Consider the following 17,895-nt stretch of genomic DNA (forward strand, 5'->3'; position numbering starts at 1 on the left):
TTTGCTTACACACTTTATGTGTATGAACATATTTTTTTAGAAAAATGAGAAGGAGAGAGGGAGAGAGAGGAGAGAGAGAACGTGGAGAGGGGGGAGTGTGAGGTTTTTGTTTTTGGTTTTTTTTTTTTTTTTAATTTTAAATATTGGAAATATTTTAACATCACATGTAGGTGAAATTTTAATAAAAAACAATAAAATTTGGACCTGTGAACTTACATTATTGCCCATTATTTTTTTTGTGTGATAGAAGACTAAATAGTCTTTTCACACTATTTTAGTTGATAAATAGAATTTTATTAATTAATAGAGATTTTACACGTGGTAAAACGTAATAATGTTTTTATTTTTGGTATTGTGATTAATAACTGGGTGCGTAGCCTTAGAATGCGTGGAAGAATACACATGGTCTGTTGGGCCTCCGATTTCTAGATTTGGGCCTAATCTAAATAGAAATGGTTGAAGGAAATCCAATATTTAGATTTGGGCCTAAAGGATGTTTTTGATTCAAATAGCCCAATCCATGTGCGCGAGTAGCACAAGAGTCGTAGTAGCGAAACGTTTAATAATGCACGAGTAAATTCTTTTGGTCGAAACGAGCAACAACCGGAAGGCAGGAGAGGAGACTGGAGAGAGAGAGAGAGAGAGAGAGAGAGAGAGAGGTGGCCTGTGATCTGAAGCTTAGGATCTGCAGGGGTAAGCCTTTTTCTTCTTCTTCTTCTTCCTTTTGGATTTTTATGGTGCCGATGGGAATTTCTAAGTGCTGGAATTCCCAATTTTGTGAAACTCCTTTTTATATAAAATTTAAAACGAAAATTCGAACTTATGCTACCCTTTTTCTCAACTTTCAATCCAGTTTCCATGGAATTGAAATCCAATCCATTGAGTTTGCCCTGATGCTTATTATTTCTCCGTATGTGTGATTGACTATGGGAAATTTAGGATTATGTGACTATTTTCGTTAATCCCGTATTAAAATTTCGGGTTTGATTTTGTTCAGATCTGCATTGTGTTATTTTGAAGTGCTTTTTGAGGGTTTAGTGGGTTCAATTAGAATTTGGATTAGGTTTAAGTAATTTGTATTTTCAATTATGATTTTTATGAAGCCTGTTTAAAAGGGTAAGTCGTGCTTCGGTCTCTAACGTTTTGATTGCTCAAGATTTGGTTGAATGGTATTTTGTATGTACATAAGCTGATGGTGTTTTCTGTCGAGGGTGTTGTGTGTTAAGAGAAGTTGGGACTTTCTGGAAAGGATTTTGGTTATTCCGGTTGTGACTTGTGAAAGGGAGGCCAACAAGGTCAAAGTCATGGGAATTGTAGGTTATTGGTTCATCATAGGTATAACTGTGTGTCTGTTTGTGCATTATATACAGGAAAGATATTCAAATTCTGCACGATATCTTCATCAAGAGCTTTCTCGGGTTTCACTTGCATGCAAGAAAGAAATGGATCCCGGTCGCTATGGTCATCAGCAAGGATGGGATAATAACAGCGTAATTGTGGTTTCCTCCTTAATAAATCACCTATATGGGATGAATGATGATAAATACAAGAATTTATTAGGGCCCAATCTGAATGTCCATTTTTTTGGGAGAAAAATGAGAGAGTCGTGGGGCAATGTGGATATGGACTGACTGGATTTGCCTTACCTCATGTCATCATTGATCTCTTGCTGACATTACCTTATTCTCTTGAATCCACAGGCTCTGGAGGGGTATGGTGCAGTCCACGAGCCAAACTTTCGGTGAGTGCTACTAAATGTTGCTTTTCATCATCACTTTGGTGGCTACTTAAGTTTGTGTCTGTTGCAGATTGAGGCTTAATTTAGTGTTTTACTTTAAACTTCATGGATGATTGTGGAACTATATCTATCATTGGCACTGTTGGAATATATTCTTTAATTTTGTCATATATCTTTTGTATTGTATTACATTTTTTCTTTTCCTTTCGTCCCATTATATTTGCTTTTTTGGCAGGGTCAGTGGTTCATATGATGAGAGGAGGTTTATAGATGAAAGATACTCAAGGGACAATGTCTATCCAAGAAATGCTTTTCCTTGTGATATTCTGGATAGGGATAACTATCCACCACCACCTCCTCATGCTGTTGGTGTCTGGCCACACTCAAGAAGAAGTTATGAGGAAGATGTTCCAATCGAGAGGGAACCTAGGCGACATGAGAAACAATACATGGATTCGTATCACGAGATGGATAACTTTCTTGATCATGAGATCGATTCATTTCAGGATTTTGATAAATTTCGGGATAGCTATCGTAGTGTTGACAACTATCGTGATCCTGGGTTTGACAGGATTGCTCGGTTTGGTGGACGTGATCGTGATGATTATGCATATGATGATTTTGACTCTAGGCCTCGTGCAACCCATCAGAACAGGGAGGATAGTCGTGGAAGGGATTATGACTATGGTCGATACAGTTATGATTCTGATTACGACAGAAGTAGTAGGAGAGATGGCAATTGGAGGCGTCGGGGATCTCGTGAATCCCATGACCGTGACCGTGATAAGAAATGTTTGAGTAGGGAGAGAGAACAGAGTCCTCATAGAAGGTATGAGCGTTCCCGTTCTCGGTCCATTTCTCGTGGGCATGATGATCGCCCTAGATCAAGGTCCCCTAGAGGTCGAAGCCATGGGCGAAGTCATCGAGAGGACAGCTATGATGATGAACGGTATGAGAGAACTGATAAGCGAAGGGACCGTGATGAGAAACGCCATAGAGAATATTATTCTGTGGTATATTTTTACATCCCTCTTTTGTGTTCAATCTGATTTCCTTTGGGTTTACATGCCTGATAATTTCATAAGTATGATATTCTTTTGTAGGCCCCATCTGCAACTATTGTTGTGAAGGGTCTTTCCCAGAAGACGAATGAGGAAGATTTATACCAGATACTTGTAATATTCATTTTGTTGTTTTTTGTTTTTTTGTGAATGCTATTCTTTTACTTTTATCTCCTTTTTTTTGATGAGCAATTCGATATCTACCAGTCTGAATGGGGACCTCTTCGACATGTCCGTGTGATCAAAGAACGTAATTCTGGCACTTCTCGTGGTTTTGCATTTATTGATTTTCCTTCTGTGGTATGTATCATTCTTTATCTTTAAATATGTTACGTTTGATTTAAAAGAATAATTCACAATGGAGTTTATGTTTGTTAAATAGGGAGCAGCTCGCACTATGATGGACAAGATTGGGGATGAAGGGCTTGTGGTTGATGACAGGAAGCTTTTTTTCGAGTATAGGTGTTTTTTCTCCCATGCTCCTGATTCATATCTTGTTGATATACTTTTTTGTAATAAGTATTATAGTAATGGTGGACAGTGCTGTGTTAATATCTTTACCTTCTGAACATTGAGGAAGTAACATGGAGCAGAAAAATGGTCAGATGTGGATAAATTTTAATATAACCTTCAACAAATAAAACCCACATTTTAGCCTGTGCTGTGTTAATATCGCTACCTCCTGCCAATGTTATGTATGTAGTATATCCTCATGTATGCTTTGTTTTTAATATCTTCTCCCTGTTCCTTAAGTTCTCTTTCTTCCTCTTTTTGGTCAGAAGTAGGAATCCACCAGAAAATGCGTAACAATTTTAAACAGCCTCATCTCTTGATATACTCACCAACCGGCTACTTGAAATTCATGTTGCAGTTATAGCAGTTTATGAAATGCTACATGTCTTATTCTTTACGTGACACATACTGTAATTTAGGGTGTCTTCTTTTGTTCTTGTTTTTTTTTGGCTGTTTGGGTGTTCCTCTGCAGTTCATTTCGGATGAAAATGAAAATATAATTTAACAGAGGACAGGATAGAGACAATAAGAAAATAGAATTTGAATCCAAAAGAGCTTCAATAAATAGGGTAGGGATAACCAGGGCAGTAGTTGGGTTCTTACTAGTTCTTCAAAGTTAAACCGTTTTACACAAACTTTGATCATAGCGAGGAAAAAGCAGTGAGGAGGTATTGATAGTAGTAAGAGGGAAATATAGTAAAGGTGAAGAGGATTGCTTAATTAATGTAGAGGAAAACAGACATCTCATACGATGTGTAGATGCTTAATGTCTTAAAAAATGAAGGGTTTATTCTTGTGTCAGATGTATCCTCAGCTGTCAGATGATAGAAGAACATCTAAAGGTTGAATTTATTTGTATCCTAGGAACCCATTTATTTTTCCTCAAGTATACTTATTTGGACTTTCAATTGTGTTGTTGCAGTAGTAAGCCAACTGGGGGTGCAGGTGGATCTTTTGGTCAGGAGAATGCCGTTAAATTAGGCCATAATAGCCATAAAAACATCACGGTGCCGTCTGATTGGATGTGCATAAGTTGTGAATATGTTAATTTTGCACGGCGCACTTCCTGTTTTCAGGTATGCCTTTTTTATTATTAGAACACATGCATTCCCATGGTTATGATATGTTTTGATCGAATTCTTAAACCTTTCGAACTCTTCATCGTGTTATAAATAATTTATAATGGCATTCTGACAATGATTGTGGTAATGCTAAATGCGTGCCAACAAGCAATTTACCTGGTGTTGGATTTAGATTTTCAGTTATTCTAGGCTTGGGTACTGTGCTTTGAGAATGAAATCTTATTGTGTCCAAGAAAATATAAAATTACAGTAGTGGAAACTTTTTTTTTATTATCTTTTTTTTATTTTTTTTATTTTTTTTTTCTGTTTATTATTTCAGCAAAGAAAATTTTCAACATGCAGAAATGTGTAGCGTATGACTTTTCTTATGTTAATTTTATAATAGTTCATGTAAGTTTTTTCTCGAAAAGAAGTTCATGTTAGTATATGTCATTTTTGCCCGCTGTTGCAGTGCAATAAGGCACGAACTGAGGATGCTCCCGCAGCAGATATTTCTTTTTCCAATCAAACGACTTCAGCTAAGAAGGGTTCTGAAGCTGGTTGGTCTACTTTGTTGCTTTTAGTTGGCAGTAGCTGAGTATTATTTGTTATGAACTTCACCTGAGTATATATGTAATTAGGTCCTACTCATGTCTTGGTTGTTCGTGGACTGGATGAAAATGCTGATGAGGAAATGTTGCGCTATGAGTTTTCCAAACATGCTGCAATTAAGGTGCAAATGCTGAACAAATCAGTGGATCCGTAGATACTCGTTTACTTTCATCTTAAATTTAAAAGACAGAATCTATTTTCTATGTTGGAAGGTTTATTGATGTAATATTTGCAGGATCTTCGTCTTGTGAGAGACAAATTTACTCATGTTTCAAGAGGATTTGCTTTTGTACATTTCCATTCGGTATGTCCCTTTTGTTCAGTGATTGAGTTGGTTAATTATTGGAATTGGATTGTCTTCCTCCATTCTTTTGGTATCTATTTATCAATCATGGTTTAATGTTATGGTACTAGAATTCAGAGACACTGAAGTTAACTGATGTGGGGATGGGAAATTGATGCCAGCAATTAAAAGTACAGAACTTAGAAATATAACAAAAAATGCTACCAACTTATATTTACAGAACTTGTACAAAATTTACTTTCCAAATGTACATGTCAGAACTTATGAATTTATTTCTTCAGAACTTTTATATAGTCATTATATGCTAAACTTTTATAGTTGTAGGTTTATTGTATTACTACTAGTAAATAAGCTCCATAATATGATGTTTTATAACTTTTATTATACATAGATATTAACATAGTTCTAGTCAAAATTATTTTGGTTTAAACTACAACGAATGATTTTCAGATAGGAGATGCTACAAAAGCTCTTGAAGCAACAAACGGAACAACCCTTGAGAGGAATGGGCAAATTTTGAGAGTAGCATATGCAAAGAGCGTTCTTGGTCCAGGATCTTCACAGTCAAGCAGCCTGGCAGCTGCTGCAATTGAGGCAGCCACATTTGCTCAACAGGTGATTTGAGATTTAAAGTATCAAGCTTGCACTAGTATTGTTTGTGATTAAACTTCCTTATAGGCAACATGAGCTACTGCATTCTTTGACTCTTTTACTACTATGGGTCAGTTTAGGAGTGCTTTAGATAGTGCCAAAAGCGGTTCATAAACTAAATGCAAGTTTTATAGTTTGGTATTCTATAGACAATTATTTGCCGGAGAAGGACCTTTTAGTTGCTTTTCATGTAGCTCTTTTAAGTGAATATGTAAAAGCGCCTCTTCTAATGAAAGCTAATAAAAGCACTTCTGAGCTTAAGCACCTCTCAAGAATGCTGCCTATCAAGTTTGGTTGTGTCACCTTTACCCATTAGGTTAATCCTTTGTTCACTATCTTGAAATTTCAAAAGTGTCCTGTGATCTCTCTTGAGAAATCACCTCCATCATGTTTATCGATATTCGATAGGCTCCGGCGTTATACAAACTTATAAGATGATGCTATGCGAATATATGAACAGTAAACACGCCACACACAAACACAGAATTTAGCGACGTTCGGCAAATTTTGCCTACTCCTCGTGTGATGAAATCATCTCCTTCATGGAGAATAAAACTTGGTTACAAGAACTTATTGAAAAACCTTATGCTAAACACCAAAATCTTGCTTTAGATCTCTCTATCACTCTTGGCTCTCTACCCTTGTATTTTCTCTGCTGTTTGTGAGAATAAACAGTCCCCAACAAGCCTATTTATTGTACATAGGCCGATGGTTACATGTCTTACAAGTATAGGATTCCTAAATCTTTTTAGAAAATGGAAAACTATTTCCTAATCCTAAACTGATTGGGATTACAAAGAAAAACCCATTTCCCAATTCTTATGGGAAATAACCTGTGCACATTCCTTTTCTCCTTTCCCAACACCAATTGGAAACCTAAACCTGTTAGGCCTTGGTATTTTGGCGAGCCAAATCACAACTCGACGACCATAGGTAACAGTGTTAACACCCAACCCATTTGATAACTTGATTCGGGAAAACAACGACCATAGTCTAAATCACCATTGAGATTTTGGTACTGTATCATACTTGCCAGTTGCAGCCTGAATTTCATTGTTTTAGTTTTGATCTTTGAGCCACCAACGAACACTACACCTCTATCACCTACTGGGAGTATATTTTATTTTTCTGAATTTTGGTGTATTTGGAACTTTTTGGGTTATGAACTTATGATTAACCTTAAATTTCTCTCATTTGTTTAAAGATAGTCCATAGTTTTAAGCTGGGAGCATGCAAAACCTGAAGGGTTGTTTTACAAAATCTTAAAAAAGGAAAACCTAAGATACAAAAGGATCCTTAAGCAAGTAAAGTGAGCACGAGAGGGCTCCAGTGTAAGTGTGCAAAGAGAAAGTAACTCAAATTGCTGATAATCACCCTTAGTCATTGAATATGTCTATGGTGCATGGTGCTGATGGTATGCTGTTTGCTTTCTTATGTATGTGTTACTGTTACTGTATATTTTATTAAACCTTATGCAATTTTTTGGTTTTTGTTTTTGTTTTAGTATGACGCTGTTGGATGGGCTCCAAAGGAATATAATGCAGATGATAAACAATCCACTAACGAGCAAAATGGTGGGGAGATGGCAGTACAACAAGATGGTTTGGTTCCACAATCTGGTTTTGTGTGGGATGAGGCATCTGGTTATTACTATGATGCTGCTTCTGGGTTCTACTATGACCAAAATACAGGTTATTTTTATTTATTTTTCATTTTGCCTCGTTTAGTCCATGTTGTCAAACTCGTTGCAAACTAATAGTTCTGTACTTGTTTGTTTTTTTTTTTTTTTTTTTGTGCATTTGAGTTATTGAACAAAACTGTTTATTTTATTATTTGTTTGCTTTTGAAAGCAAATGGCTCTGACTAATTTATTTCACATCTTGGAAATGCAGTTTGAAGTTGTAAAACTAAGGACTCTTTTTCTCAATTGAGTACATTTTTCTGTCTAAAATAATTATGAATGATTGTTAGGATTCCATAGGTTTTCTGTCTAAAATAAATATGAATGATTGTTAGGATTCCATAGGTGGTTTCTGTCAAAGAGTCCTGACTTAAATATGTTTGTTGTATTTCCCTGTTTTTGATCTGGAGTAGTTGGCTGGTTCTTTGAGGTAGTGGATCATTTTGTTTTAGATCATTAGGTTCTGTTGACTAAGACAGTAAGTTAGTGATTATCAATTGTCTGGACTAGTTTTTCTGCCTAAGTTGTCCCCTTCCCCTTACGCCTCTTTCACACACACAGACGAAGATTGCGCCTATCTTAATTCGTGGTTTATTGTATCTTATGTACGTTTTTTCAACGCAGGCCTTTACTACGATGGTAACAGTGGCGTTTGGTATACATATGACCAACAAACTCAGCAGTACATCCCTTGTACTGATCAAAATGATAACAAAACATCTGCTGATCAATCTGAGCTTTCCAAGGCATCGGATGGTTCAAGTAATAGAAAAGCAGTAATTTCTGCACCAGCTACAACATCAACATCTGAGAAGGCTGCGTCGTTACCAGATGCAGTCCAGGCTGCTGCAGCAGCAGCAATAGCTGCAGAGAAAAAGGAAAAGGAAAAGGCAAAAGAGATCAAACTGGCTTCAAAGAGCAGTATTTTGGCAAACAAGAAAAAAATGAGTAATGTGTTGACAATGTGGAAGCAAAGGAATCATGAAGGGCAAGCAACCCGTGTAGCTCTGGATGACAACCAGCCAAGTGGTTCGGTTGATGATAGACCAGTTTCCTCTGTGCAGTCTGCAAAGAGCAAGTTTAAAACTGATGTGACAAAGGAGACTACTACATCTAATTCAGGGGTTACTGCAACTGTTTCTGCTGCAGAGACTGTTGGTTTGGAGTGTCCAGTTATGCCAAGGCCTGTGAGTAACAGTATAGGAGGGACAGTGATGGGAGTCATAAGGGGATCTGGAAGAGGTGTGCTGAAATCAGATGCCTCGTTTTCAGGATCAAGTGTTGGACTTTCCACACCTTCGACTTCTGCTCCAGGCAAGGCAGGTTCATCTGCATCAACAAATGCAGTCACCCCCACAGCATTGACACCCTTTAGAACAGATGCATCTGCATTGGGTTCTTATACGCCACCTGTTGCTGCTGGGAGTGGAAAGAGAAGATTTTCTGAAATGCCACTAACTCCTGCTTCTGCTCCTAAAGAACCTCACACTGCATACAGGGATCGTGCGGCTGAGAGAAGGAACTTGTATGGTTCGTCGGCGTCTTTTGGTGACGATGCATCTGACCTTGGTTTTGCGGAGTCAAGTAAGCTTTCTTAAGAATTTGTTTTTGATTGACTTGCCCCTCTATTTCTTTACTACATGGTCAATACATAAATGCACATCAGTCAGTTTTCTCGAATATGGTTTTCGATTGGAACAGCCCTTCTTTCTGTCGTGCAAGCTCAATCGAATCTAGTATTAGTTTCAAATTTCATTTATTAGAACCATCACTTTTGCAACCTTTCATACTGGTCTGCATAATTGATATGAAGATGTCAGTTCAATTTTGATATTCGATGCCCCAATAGGATTATCCAAGTTGGATGAGTCATTTTTGTACTTCACAATTGTGAATTGACTTATAAAAATCTTGTGTGATTACTATTGTTACTGTCAAGATCGAGATTCTGCATCAAGAAAGGGTTCTTATGATTCAATGCCTTTTCCCCCTGGTGTTGGTGGAGGACGTGGGGTTGGAGATGCCAACGTAGACAGTTATGAGGTGATTACAGCTGAAAAAGCAATTGATGAGAGCAATGTGGGCAACAAGATGCTTCGCAACATGGGCTGGCACGAAGGCTTGGTAGCATATCCTTCTTTTGCACTTCATAATTTGTTCTAAACTTTTTATTAGTTACTCGGTTGAACCAGATAGCACCCCCAAAAAATACCCCTTATTGAACTCGAATTACATGATTCAGGCAGAGCTCTATTTTTTGTATAGGTCAAAAGTGAATTTGGTAGTGCTATTCTTATAAATACAGCAGCTTATCGTGCCAATAATCTGACGCCCATACTTTACCTGTCGTATGGCCCTGGCTAGACGGTGCATGTGTGCAAGGTTTCTAACTAAATATTTTGGGTATTGTTTGTTCTTCTTTTGCTGTTGATCGGATCACAGGGGTTAGGAAGAGATGGAAGCGGAATGGTAGAACCAGTCCAGGCTCAGTCTGTGGAACGGAGAGCAGGACTTGGGAGTCAGCAGAAGAAGTTAGATCCAACCCTCGAGGTGCAGGCTGGAGATAGTTACAAAACTCTCATTCACAAGAAGGCACTGGCCAGGTTCCGGGAGATGTCTTAAGCCATTGTTAATCTTTATTTTGATTGTCTTTTTAGGGTTTAGGAAGTAGATATAGACGATATTTGTCTCCTTAAGGAAGATGATTCGAACAAAGTGATGGAAGCAGTCGTAGAGCAAGTGGTTGATTGTCGTAGTGATGTGTTATTGTGCGTGCTTCGCTCTTTGTAAAAACTTGCTTTCTAGCACTCGTTAAAATGTTCAGTTTTAAAGTGGACTATCGAGATTTGCGACATAAATACAATATGTACCCATTCCAGTTCGTTTTATAGAAGAAAAGCTGGCTTCTAGTTTTGGCATAGTTGCAACTGATCTAGAATCCAATGGTCTCCAAATACAGAGACAGCTTAGTCCCCCATGGATACGCTGCAACTGCAACGCTTTACAAAGGCATGTAAGAGGGATTTGTAATACGCTGGTGCGATCTCCATCATCATTCGCGTCCATGGTGGGGGTTTCATGGGTTTAGAGGAGTTAACGAGCTAAGGAGGTCGAGGTCGAGGTGTTCTCGTGTAATACATGTTCTAACAGTGGACGGATACTGTGTATTTTGGGTAAGTTCGGCCGATGATTTTAGTTAATACATGAATTGAAAAGTACGTAAGAAGAAGCAAAGCAAGTGCAAATGGAACGACTCATAGCGCTTTCTAACTTGATGCAAATTATTTTCAACTCGAAAATGAGAAGAAAAAAAAAAGTAACAAGGATTCTAAAACCAATAACTATGCTAAATTGGAATATTGGATTTGATTCATTTGACTGTAATAAAACATAAATGGCAAAGTTTTTATCGAGGTCTATGTTAGCACTATATTCTTACCTTTGTATGTTTTTAATTTTTCGTCAATGAATATCATACTACATCTCAAAAAAAAAAAAAAAAAAAAAAAAAAAGCATAAACGCCAAGTCAAAGTATAAATATGCAGAAGTGTAAACAGAAATGCAATGTAGTTTCTGGTCTTGGTTGAAAATTACATTGATCTCTTGTTAATTAGGATAAATATAATTGATTTATTCCTATTGTTGTAACTTTTGATTGACCCAAAACCAAAGCTCCCAATTGAAAAATGAAAAATCCTTATCTATCAATTGAAATGATCAAAACCATTCATATTACAACTTATTCTCTAAAGATAATTTTTGTAAAAAAATTAATAACATATGAGATTATTTAGTCATAGAAATGTATAAAAACAGATGGTTGGAATGTTAATAGCATTACGAACCGTTTATATATTTACTACAGTTGATTGACTAAACAATTTTTTTGTAGAGATAATCTTTATAATGTGTTTTATGGACTCATTCTTAATATGCACTATTCTACAACTTTGCCCATCCTACCTCCTCTATGTTCTTGATAGCCCATCTTTATCTTTGTAGAGTCTTTCAGTGACATGTTTCGGTCCTCTTCTCCATTACTTAGAAAAAGTGAGACACCGGTTCAAGTACAAAATACTATCATTACCGCCTGGATAATTAGACATCCAACCCGTAATCGCAATTATCCAATTACAAGAGCGGAGCTCTACCAACTGAGCCATATTCCCCCACCGGCGGGATTATGGACTCATTCATAAGATCAAAGATCGTCAACCAATCAACATTAAATTTCCCATTGACTTCATCGGCTGAAAAATGTGGAACTTTTACGCCATTAGCGACAGTAATTTGATACAAAATACCATCACTATACATTTCCCAATTGAACCAGGACAGGATTAAGACTAATCTCTCTCTCTCTCTCTCTCTCTCTCTACTCGATCGCCTTCCCATGAAAAGACTAATGAGAATTAACAAGCATCTGGTCATAGTGGACGAGATATAATATTTGGTAATATTAGAATGTGACACGTGTACATAAATAATTATATGATTTTTAGATGAACGATGAGTTTTAAGTTAAATTTAACTTAAAAAAATTACAAAAGTTATTCTCTACTCCAATCATACTTTCTAGTTAGAAAAGCCTCACTAATTGCCTAGCCTAGGGACGGATGGGAATAGGGACCAAGGTGGTCCCAGGACCATATGAGTTTGGAAAATATACATGTGAAGGTCTTTTGAGGATTATTCGAATGTTCGGTACGAGTTTCTTTTGTGTGCGACTACATGTTTGATGTGATGTATGCTAGACATATCTTGACATGCTGCGTCAACAACACTTGACAAGTTCTCTGTATATCACTCACCAGATTGCTTCGGGTTTATTTATTTATTTTTTTTTTTTTTGCGTGCTTCGCATTCTATTCCTATTTAAAAAACTTGTATTTAACACTGGACCTCCATAAGTTCAAATCCTAGATCCGCCACTCTATGTGCCATATTATTATTATTTTAAAAAAAAAATTAGGTGAGATTAGTTATTCTCCAATGATCACATGCATAAGTACCCTCAAAGGGGTGAGGACCATTACACCCAGAAACCCTGCCCGTCCATTAGAATGAAATCTTTTTAGGCAATGTTAAAACAATAATCTTTAATATTATGAATCGACAAGAGTCCAGTTGCGTAAAGACTAATCTGTTGCACTGACGTGACTTTGTTGTGGCACTCTTGGTCTATTGTAAAGGATAAGACGCATGATTATAGTAGTTTTTTTTACTTCTCTTCAAATTTTCTCTTCAAATTTTAGCTTAAGAGCTCATTTAAGAATTTCAATGTCGATCATCAAAATATTGCAAAGACCTACTAAAAAAACCATTTCCATTATATAGGTATCGTTTGGTATGCAGACGGGACGGGACAGGACGGAACGGAACGGAGCGGGAGCAAAGATGCCCTCAGATGGAAACAAGGAGGAAGAAGAAGGAGACGGAGATGTTATAATTTTGCGTTCCACGGATGTGGAATGAGTCGTTCCAGGGGGTGAGATGGAACGAAAATTCACCCAAAACTCATCCCATGGAACAGCTCGTTCCACCCGTTTTAGGCGCACCAAACATGGGACGGAACGTCTTGTCCCACTCTGTTCCGTCCTGTCCCACGTACCAAACGGTACCATAGGAAATGACTTTTTAGACTGCAAATCCGTAAAGTTGGTCGTGCAATCACAAAACGTGATTTACAATTAAATTGGGTTACTCCATTAAATAAAGCTATAACGTTATGTTTAGTTCGTCTTATGCGAAAACCTTGTAGGCATGATGATTCATCACCAAAGACAGCTTAAAGAACACAATGTCAAACTCGTGTTCAATAAAGATTGCTGAATAAATAGAATCAAATAACTAAACGGTTTCGATTTTTTCAATCCAACATCGAAATTATCTAAAATTAATTAAATAATTAAACAATTTTAAATTTAGTTAATTATATACAATTCTTATCTCTGAAGGATGACGAAAAATTAGATGATTTTGCTTTTGGTACCATGCAGATTCTTGAATAAAAAATGTTTTGGACACGAATGGTCGGCACGATTTTTAGCTTCGTTTATATTACCAAGGAAATTGACCTTTTATCTAAATTAAGGCATTGGAGTGAGAATCCTCGCCTGATCCTCTTTACGAGGATTTTGAGGATCTTCAAATCAAATATGTTAATCATATATTGTGTGATAAAAAATTATTGTAAATTTTTTATTTAAAATTAAATATAAAACACTATTTGATGAAAATTGATCGCATGATGTATGATGAACGGATATGATTGAAGGATCCCAAGATCCTCACAAAGAGGATCCGGTGAGAACCTCTGTCAAGGCATTGTATGTGGAAATCCGTCAGCTACAAATATTAGACAAGTCTTTTCCTAGAAAATTGTCTTTCCAAAAGTTTAAGAATTAATATTATGATTGTGATTGTACTTTTTATTCGTAGAGGTACTTATTCGTATGTTTGGTACATACGATTGGATATAAATGTTTTTGTGGAATTCGGATCCTCTTTGTAAAGATTTCGAGGATCAGTTAATCGTGTTCATTTATCGTACATCGTGCAGTCATAAATCATTTAATTTTTTTTTATTTAAAATTGAACACAACAGTACCTGACAAAAACTAATTGTACGATGTAAGATAAACAGACACTATTCACGGATCCTTGAAATCCTCGTAAAAAGTATCCGGAGAAGATCCTGTTGGTGCCTTTGTGCTATGAGTAATATAGAAGATTATAATTTCAAGATTATATGGTATCAACGAGTTAAGGTTGTAAAAACCCTAGTGTGCTGCACCCTCTCCCTTGACCTAAAGTTCTTTTGCCATCTCCTTCTCCCATGCTTCCTCTTCCGCCCCCTCTTCCTTCCTGACCTAATGTGGTTCACTTCTTCAAGCTTACGGAGACCAATTTTCTCAACTGGACGTGTCAGATGCGTTCCTTCTCGATTTGTCATGATCTTAATTTTCTCTTATGTTGATGGCTTCTCCTCTGCTCCTAACACTGAGCTTCCTACTGTTGATGATGTTTCTGCCAAGCCTAAACCTGAATATGTTTCGTGCATGGTATAAAACTAACTAACTGGTGTGCAGCTATCTTGTTTCTACTCTCTCTCCGATTTTGTTCTCTCGTTCTCAAGTCTACGTGGCTTACGCTGCTAATTTACGTTTCCGCTTCCTTGATTTGCAAAAGGAGACTCACTCTATTCATGACTACCTTCAAGAAGCCAAGAGTATTGCAGATGATTTGAACTTCTACCAACCAAAAGGTCTCTAATATCACCAATAGTTCTTGAAATTGATAAAACTTATCATTTTGGTCGTGCAATTTGAAAATTGGTTGATTTTGTCTCTGAAATTGAACACATCAATTTTCTCCATGTCGTCTACTATCGTTAAATTTTCTGCTAGTTTGTTAACGTGGCACAATATGAGGACCACACAACTACTCAGATATTGCCACATGGTTTAAAAAAACAAAAACAATTTTTAACCAATTTTAAAATTTCAATTACCATGAATATTAAGAAGGAAAGTAACAAATAGAAAAAGAACAAAAAACGAAAAAAAAAAACCGCAACCCCCTCTCCCCTTGTCCCCTTCTCCACTGATTAGGTGATTTGTCTCGAGTATTGTTTTTGGTCTCAATGCCACAAAATGAAGAAAAAGGGAATAGACGTCCCCCTATTGGAGGCTGTCAACCTAAGAGTGTGTTTAGATTTATGTGTACATTTGATTTCTTAACCAAATGAGTATACACCGAACGGGATACTAGTTCGGTTAAGTTCATTTTTATGCCTCGAAAAAATGATGAAATTAAGATTACAAGTGTTTACAATGGAGATCCGAGGCTGATGAGCTGATCTACATAACTGGAAAGTAAATAGATTTGAAAATGTAACTAAAGCAGTAAACACTAGCAACATTCAGGCAATACAAGGCAAAATAATGCTAGAGGGGTCCCGTGATATCACTAATGTATGACTGAACTAAAAAGAAAACATTGTCTCATAGAGGCCTAGGTTGGTTGGAATGTTCGTCAACCAAATCATGCTACGTGATTGCAGAGCTATAAAAAATTTAGATAGCAAGGATCGTAATATGGGTTTGCTTTGAAGAAAGCATGGGTTTATAGCTGAAAAGCTAAAATATTTGCTGAAGACTAATTTGTTTGTGATGAAAAGCAATTGGGTTAATTGAAAAATCACTTGCATTTGTATAACCGTAGAGATTGAATGTGACAAAGGTCTTTTGCTTGAAGCCTCTAGCTTTATTGATAGGCAGTTGGAGAGGAGCATCCTCGATCATATCTCTGAGTTGAAGTAAGAGTATATCGGTCTTTTGACGCTGACAATAAGTGCAATTTTTGGTTGGTGACGCATTCCTTGTCATTTAAGGAAGCGAGATATTCTTGGGTTTGGTCGTTCACATGGCAGACGCGCTCTTGGAAGGGTTGAGTTTGAGCCCTCCAGTGGTGAGGTCTAAGGGGATGAGGTCATCCTGAGCCCTGGGGAGTTAGCTTGAGTTCGATTTTGAAATTGGTGGGTCGGTATCGCATGCCTTTGCGTAAATAAAAATAGATTGGCCCTATAGCATACCTTGTTTTTATTTATAGCCCAAACAACAGCGCTCAACTCTCAATGAATAATATATACATGTGACAAGATTTTTTATAGTGTTCTGAAGAATTAGATACTCGAACTTTTAAATAGGTAAATTTTTATAGAAAAAACACAAAAATCGAGATCTAATAGTTGGAGTATAGAGAGAAATGCTAAGGAGATTATCTCAAAGTAAGACTTTCCATAGACTCTTTGTCATCTCACGTTTTTGGCACAATATTTTATAATGTTAACATAAGAATTGTGCAAAAAAAAATGAGGTGACAGAGAGTCCATAAAAATTTCCACTTTTGATAGAGTCTCCTTAACATTTCTTGGAATATAGAATACTCTAGAGCTCGAATTTTTTACATGTGAGATCTGAACTAGAAACAAGCCCATATGACTCAATGTCGATTCTATACTTAGGTTAACTAAAATTGGTTCCAATATGGTCCCATCTTCCAGCCACTACATGAGTGCGATATATGAAGTTTTGTCATTCTGATAGAATGTGATATTAAACACATTTAGGGGTTTTTTGATTAACCGCATTAATACTGGATTTGACTATCATTAATCTGATAATCTCAGTTTGGATCGAACATGTAGTTAATACTGTTAATTAACAGTTGATTAAGTTGAGATTATACGTTCTCTGTGTGCGCTTATTTTAGACCATTTGATGAGCCTAAATGGAACCAACTCAACGAAGCCAATTCTTATAATTTGTTCAAGTCAAATCAGTCCTTGTATAGAATGTGAATGTCTTATTTACTAACAATATTATACCTTCTTTTTTTCTTTTATTTTTATTTTTATTTTTTGTTTTTTTGTCGAACTTGAGAATATTATACAAGAAGCAAAGAAAAACAAAATATTTCCGAGTGTAGCGCGTGTCATAAATTGTACACATGACAAGTGACTCGTCAAAACTAAATGAGTCACTAAGGTGGCACGCATCGACAAAAAGCAGTTAAAGAAATTATCTTTATTAATTCTTTAAATAATTTTAATTCAAATTAGACAAATTAATTGATTTAAATTTAAAACAAATTAATTGATAGAGTCAAGTCATGAACCTAGCCACAAATCAAGTCTTGGTTCTTTCGTCAATTAATTAAGTCCACAATCAAGGCTAAATCAAGCCCCAATCAAAACTTGGAGAGCCTATAAAGACGACGATCCAAGACAAAGAAAGTGGCTCAGAAATTCATTCTCTCACCCAGATGCTCAAGCTCTCAAGCCCCAAACGCTCCCAAACGCTCAAAAGACTCAAAAAGCTCTCTGCATTCTTTGTCACAACTGTAAAGAATCTCAAGCACCACTACACATGACAGTTCTTTGAAAACCACAAGCCAAAACCTTGCGGCATCCGTTCATTCGAGATTAAGTCACTACGAGCCTCGTATCAACAACCCCTACACACACACACATTTTGCATCCCGAATATCGGACTTAAGGATCAAATTTCTAGTCAGAGATTGTAAACCTAAACATTCATCAATACAAATATTATTTTCTACACGTGTTCCTGTTTGATTAGTCACAAGAATCTCACGTTTACAATTGTAAACTATTCTAACTTACGAGAGGGGCCTCGAAATCAAGCATAAAAGGCGGGAGCACTACCTTTGACACAATAGAAGGTGTTTTTGTTGCATTGTTTATACA

The 17,895-nt window shown here is 36.7% G+C and overlaps 1 protein-coding gene across 4 annotated transcripts; it reads left to right on the top strand.

Annotated features, from left to right (window-relative positions):
• Positions 1-564: 564 nt before the first annotated feature.
• On the top strand, positions 565-10,479 carry LOC137733662 (SUPPRESSOR OF ABI3-5). Of its 4 annotated transcripts, none has more exons than XM_068472808.2 (16): positions 565-693; positions 1,371-1,490; positions 1,701-1,741; positions 1,974-2,751; positions 2,842-2,913; positions 3,007-3,099; positions 3,182-3,261; positions 4,235-4,388; positions 4,846-4,933; positions 5,015-5,106; positions 5,221-5,289; positions 5,740-5,904; positions 7,445-7,631; positions 8,246-9,205; positions 9,561-9,745; positions 10,064-10,479. In XM_068472808.2, the coding sequence occupies exons 2-16, from the start codon at positions 1,443-1,445 to the stop codon at positions 10,241-10,243; spliced, it is 3,192 nt and encodes a 1,063-aa protein (XP_068328909.2). In that variant the 5' UTR covers positions 565-693; positions 1,371-1,442; the 3' UTR covers positions 10,244-10,479. The 4 variants fall into 4 exon arrangements, with proteins under 4 accessions (XP_068328909.2, XP_068328911.2, XP_088553713.1 ...); XM_068472810.2 differs by having other exon boundaries at positions 568-693; positions 1,980-2,751; XM_088697587.1 differs by having other exon boundaries at positions 568-693; positions 1,980-2,751; positions 4,238-4,388.
• Positions 10,480-17,895: the final 7,416 nt, after the last annotated feature.

The sequence above is a fragment of the Pyrus communis genome, chromosome 7, assembly GCF_041283825.1.
Source record: "Pyrus communis isolate YQ-2024b chromosome 7, ASM4128382v1, whole genome shotgun sequence".
NCBI lineage: Eukaryota > Viridiplantae > Streptophyta > Magnoliopsida > Rosales > Rosaceae > Pyrus > Pyrus communis.

What these genes read in the sequence shown, in the direction of transcription:
- LOC137733662 (XM_068472808.2), top strand. Translation starts at nt 1,443, where the DNA reads ATGGATCCCGGTCGCTATGGTCATCAGCAAGGATGGGATAATAACAGC. An exon ending in GTCCACGAGCCAAACTTTCG is followed by an intron (nt 1,742 to 1,973) that starts GTGAGTGCTACT and finishes CTTTTTTGGCAG; the next exon opens with GGTCAGTGGTTCATATGATG. An exon ending in ATAGAGAATATTATTCTGTG is followed by an intron (nt 2,752 to 2,841) that starts GTATATTTTTAC and finishes ATTCTTTTGTAG; the next exon opens with GCCCCATCTGCAACTATTGT.